Genomic DNA, 6,043 nt, shown 5'->3' on the forward strand with positions numbered 1-6,043 from the left:
TCTGGGTTCTAGTTGACTAGGAGGGAAAAGAGAATCCAGATGTGGCAGACCCAGGAGTGGCAAATGAAAGTTCTATTCACAATGTGTGAGAACTTAGCCACACCTAACTACAGGCAAGATGGAGACACTATGTGCTTGGATACAGTTCTATCTCTATAAAGAAAAAGGGAACAGATTTTGGCAGACATCTAACAGAATCCTGCACAATGACCATCTCCTTAAATCCAATGGACCATTTTAATATTTATTTTTCTTGAGTTTTCTGAAGCATTTGCTACTGTCAATCTTCCTCATAGTTTTGAAATGCTATATGCTTTTGGTTTCATAATTCTGAACTCTGGGCCTTCCTCATCTTTTTAAAAAAATACTTCCTTACCTCATCTCTAAATGAAGATATTTCTCAGAATTCTGTGCTAAACCTCTTCTATTCTCGTTTGACACATTTTTGCTTGGTTTACATGGAGATCTCATGGTTTCAAACACAGGCGTACCTCATTTTATTGCACTTTGCAGAGATTGTGTATTTTTACAAATATAAAGTTTGTGGCAACCCTGCAACAAGCATACCTATCGACACCATTTTTCCAACAGCATTTGCTCACTTTATATCTCTGTGTAACATTTTGGTAATTCACTATTTCAAACTTTTCATTTTAACTATATTTGTTATAATAAAACAAAATATAATGGTGATCTGTGATCAGTGATCTTTTTTTTTTTTTTTTTTGATCAGTGACCTTTGATGTTACTGTTGTAATCATTTGGGGGAGCACCATGAACTGTACCCATATAAGACAGTGAACTCAACAGATACATGTTCTGACTGCTCTACCAACTGGCTGTTCCCCATCTTTCTCCCTCTCCTTGGACCTCCCTATTCCCTGAGACACAACAATATTGAAAATAGGCCAATTAATAATCCTACAATTTGCCTTAAGTGTTCAAATGAAAGCAAGAGTCACATATGTCATTTTAAATCAAAAGTTAGAAATTATTAAACTTGGTGAAGAAGGCATGCTGAAAGACAAGAAAGGCTAAAAGGCCTCTTGCACCAAAGACCCAGGTGTGAATGCAAAGGCCAAGTTCTCTCTACTTATTTCTCTTTTTTAAAATTAACTTATTTGGCTGCTCCAGGTCTTAGTTGCAGCATGAGGGATCTTCCATCTTTGTTGCAGCAAGTGAACTCAGTTGTGGCATGTGGGATCTAGCTCCCTGACCAAGGATCAAACCCATGCCCCCTGCATTGCGAGTACAGAGTCTTAGCCACTGTACCACCAGGGAAATCCTCCAGGGATAAGTTCTTGAAGGAAATTAAAAGTGCTAATCCAGAGAATACACAAATAATAAGAAAGTGATAGTCTCATTGCTGATGTGGAGAAAGTTTTAGTGGCCTGCACAGAAGATCAAACCAGATATATAACATTGCTTTAAGCCAAAGTTTAATACAGAATAAGGCTTCAACTCTTCAATTCTATAAAAGCTGAGAGAAATGAGTAAGTAACAGAAGAAAAATTTGAAGCTAGCAGAGGTTGGTTTGTGAGATTTAAGGAAAGAAGCTGTCTCTAGGACATGAAAGTGCAAGGTGAAGCAGAAAGTTCTGATGCAGAAGTTGCAGCAAGTTATCCAAAAGATCTAGCTAAGATAATTCATGAAGCTGACGACACCATCACAGCTTTTCAGTGTCGATGACACAGTCTTACATTGGAAGGAGAAGTCATATAGGATTTTCATAGCTAGAGAGAAGTAATGCCTCACTTCAAAGTTTTAAAGGACAGGCTGATTCTTTTGTAATGGTCTAACACAGCTGGTAACTTTTAAGTTGAAACCAATGTTTATTTACCATTCCAAAGACCCTAGGACTCTTAAGAATTATGCAAAACCTATTCTGCCTGTGCTCTTTAAATGGAACAACAAAGCCTGGATAACAGCACACCTGTTTACAACATGTTTTACTGAGTATTTTAAACCCACTGGTGAGACCTAGTGCTGGAGATGTACAACCAGAATAGTGTTGTTTTTATGCCCGCACACAACATCTGTTCTGCACCCCATGAATCAAGGAGTCATTTTGACTTTCAAGTCTTAACTATTTAAGAAATACATTTCATAAATCTTTGGCTGCCACAGATGGTGATTTCTCTAATGGATCTGGGCAAAGGAAATTGAAAACCTTTTGAAAAAGATTCACCATTCTGGATGCCATCAGAAATACATTGATTCATGGGGAGCAATCAAAATATCAATATTAACAGGAGTTTGGAAGAAGTTTATTTCAACCCTTGTGACTCAGGGGTTCAAACTTCAGTGGAGGAAGAAACTTCAGATATGGTGGAAATAGCAAAAGAACTAGAATTAGAAATGGACCCTGAAGATGTGACTGAACTGCTGAAATCTCATGATGAAACTTTCTCATGGATGAGGAGTTGCTTCTTATGGATATGCAAAGAAAGTGATTTCTTGAGATGGAATCTACAGGTGAAAATGCTGTGAAGGTTACTGAAATGACAACAAAGGGTTTAGAATATGACATAAACTTAGTTGATAAAGTAGCAGCAGGGTTTAAGAGAATCAACTCCAATTTTCAAAGAAGTTCTGTTATGGGTAAAATGCTCTCAAACAGCATTGTGGGCTACAGAGAAACTTCATGAAACGAAGACTCCATTGATGCAGCAAACTTCATTGTTGCCTTAAGAAATTTCCACAGCTACTCCAACATGTAGCAATCATTCTGATCAGTCAGCAGCCATATAACTGGAGTGTAACTGCTTTACGGTGTTGTGTTAATTTTGCATGAATCAGCTATATGTATACACATATCCCCTCTCTCTTGAGCATCCCTGCTACCTCTCCCCCTCCCTCCTCTCTAGGTCATTACAGAGCACTGAGCCGAGCTTCCTGTGCTATACAGCACCTTCCCACTAGCTATGTATTTCACACGTGGTAGCATATATATGCTATCATAATTTCATGCAGCCATGAAATTAAAAGATGCTTACTCCTTGGAACAAAAGCTATTACCAACCTAGATAGCGTATTAAAAAGCCTAGACATTACTTTGCCAACAAAAGTCCGTCTAGTCAAAGCTATGGTTTTTCCAGTAGTCATGTATGGATGTGAGAGATGGACCATAAAGATAAGCACCAAAGAATTGATGCTTTTGAACTGTGGTGTTGGAGAAGACTCTTGAGAGTCCTTTGGACTGCAAGGAGATCCAACCAGTCAATCCTAAAGGAAATCAGTCCTGAATATTCATTGGAAGGATTGATGCTGAAGCTGAAGCTCCAATACTTTGGCCACCTGATGTGAAGAACTGACTCATTGGAAAAGACTCTGATGCTGGGAAAGATTGAAGGCAGGAGGAGAAGGGGATGACAGAGGATGAGGTGGTTGGATGGCATCACTGATTTGATAGACATGAGTTTGACCAAGCTCTGGGAGTTGGTGATGGACAGGGAAGCCTGGTATGCTGCAGTCCATGGGGTTGCAAAGAGTCGGGCATGACTGAGCAACTGAACTGAACTGAACAAGCACTTACCAGCCACTTTGTAAATATTAAACCATTAGATTCCTATAATAATCATCCTAGAAGGTAAACATTAATATTACCCCTATTTTATAGGTAAGGAAGCAGAGGTTCATAATTTGCCCATGACTGTAGACAGTGAGTAGCAGAACTAGGATTCTAACGTAGATACTGTGATTCCAGAATCCATGTTCATAACCACTATGCAGTGCTATCTCCTGGGTATAAGATGTCCCTTCTGGGTATTTACATATTACTATTTACCTATGCAAACATTTTGGCATATTTTGATTATTTATGCCAAATAATATGCCATTTGATTACTTTGGCATATTGTGATTACCAAATTTTCTAGCCTTTGAGCCCCATAAAGACAATGTCATGTCCTTAATATGTAGTTTTTAAAAATATACAAGTGAAAAAGTAATGACAATATTAACCATAACTGACTGAAATCTACAAGTGTTTACAAGACTGGAGAGGAGAATACATTTGCAATAACTCAAGAAATGGCCTGAATAAAACATAATTTTTTTCAGTTCAGGATATTTTAACGGTTCTTCTTGTCAAGCATTCAAAACAGTGATAATTCAATGAATTTCATGAATTTTGTTTAAATACTGATTTAAAAGAAAATGGGGAAATGCAAACACAGATCGAATATAAAATGTATTAAGGTTCTATCACTAAATTTGTGGTCCTTATCTGTTAGAGATACTTAGTGAAGTATTTAGATGTAAAAATACATGATGTCTGGGATTGCTTTAAAATACTCCAGATGAGTTTATGAGTTACTTGTTCAAAGAGAAAAAATTTTTTACTGAAAAAAAATCAGAGAGACACATGGTGGCGCTGCAGTATAAGACAAAAACAGTGCTTCTACAACACAGGGCTCCATTATTCATGAGAACAGAGAACATCCAACCCACTGAAAAGAGAGGTATTAAGGTGCTTCGCCTACAGACTTGGAGGTTTATATAGCCTTCAGAAGTTTCCAACTTAAAAAAAAATATCAGAGCCTCAGTTTGCAAAATTAGGGATGAACTAAGAAATTTCCACAAAAAAGGTTTCTTCAAAGAACCATGGAGGTCAGAGGGGCACTCGTTCTGCGGAAAAGGCAAGTCCTGATTCTCTTTGTTTTACTGGGATTGTCTCAGGCGCGTCCCGAGTCTGTGCCCTATTCTGTGGCAGAGGAAACAGAAATCGGTTCTTCGGTAGCTAATCTGGCAAGGGATCTGGGGCTTGGTGTGGAGGAGCTCTCTTCACGGGAGGCTCGGGTAGTATGTGATGATAATGAAAAGCATTTGCACCTCGATTTGCTGACTGGGGATTTGCTGATAAACGATAAACTGGACCGGGAAGAGATGTGTGGCTCCACGGAGCCCTGTGTGATGCATTTTCAGATGGTATTGGAAAACCCTTTACAGTTTTTTCAGGCTGAGCTGCACATCAAAGATATAAATGATCACTCCCCTACATTTCTTGACAATGAAATAGTTATTAAAATATCAGAAAGTACCACTATTGGAACTACATTCCTAATGGAGAGTGCCCAAGATTTGGATGTAGGAAGCAACAGTCTTCAAAACTACACAGTTAGCCCCAATTCTCACTTCTACATTAAAATTCAAGACAGCGACGATGGAAAGATATACCCAGAACTGGTCCTGCACAGAGCGTTAGATCATGAGGAGGAGCCTGAGCTCAGATTAACACTTGTAGCACTGGATGGTGGAAATCCCCCCAGGTCTGGGACAACTTTGGTCCTCATCAAGGTCTTAGACATCAACGACAATGCCCCGGAATTTCCTCAGAGGCTCTATGAGGTGCAGGTCCTGGAAAACGCACCGGTTGGCTCTTGGATTATCACCGTCTCTGCTAAGGATCTGGATGCAGGAAATTATGGGAAAATACTTTATACGTTTTTTCATGCATCGGAAGATATTCGTAAAACATTTGAAATCAATCCAATATCTGGGGAAGTTCATTTGAGATCACAACTGGATTTTGAAGTAGTACAATCCTACACTATAAATATTCAGGCAACAGACGGTGGGGGTCTTTCCGAAGAATGCACTCTTTTGGTGAAAGTAATAGATACAAATGACAATCCGCCAGAAGTGATCATCTCATCAATTACAAAGATAATTCCAGAGAACGCCGCAGAGACGCTTGTGGCTCTTTTTAGTGTCCGAGACCAAGACTCTGGAGAAAATGGAAGGATTATTTGCTCTATCCAAGATGACCTCCCATTTTTTCTGAAACCGACCTTCAAGAACTTTTTCACCCTAGTTTCAGATAAAGCACTGGACAGAGAGGAAAGAGCAGAGTACAATATCACCATCACGGTCACTGACATGGGAACCCCAAGACTGAAAACCGAGCACAACATAACAGTGCTGGTGTCCGACGTCAACGACAACGCCCCCGCCTTCACCCAGACCTCCTACACCCTGTGGGTCCGCGAGAACAACAGCCCCGCCCTGCACATCGGCAGCGTCAGCGCCACAGACACAGACG

General features: G+C 39.6%; 1 protein-coding gene across 1 annotated transcript in view; it reads left to right on the top strand.

The window, feature by feature from the left end:
• Positions 1-4,605: 4,605 nt before the first annotated feature.
• Positions 4,606-6,043, top strand: part of LOC104996372 (protocadherin beta-14-like) — a 2,354-nt gene continuing 916 nt past the window's right edge. Inside the window, exon 1 of the mRNA XM_010850632.1 lies at positions 4,606-6,039. Within this exon, the coding sequence (XP_010848934.1) occupies positions 4,606-6,039 (1,434 nt within the window). The remainder of the gene's footprint in view (positions 6,040-6,043) is intronic.

This window comes from Bison bison, unplaced genomic scaffold, assembly GCF_000754665.1.
Source record: "Bison bison bison isolate TAMUID 2011002044 unplaced genomic scaffold, Bison_UMD1.0 scf7180017864291, whole genome shotgun sequence".
Lineage (NCBI taxonomy): Eukaryota > Metazoa > Chordata > Mammalia > Artiodactyla > Bovidae > Bison > Bison bison.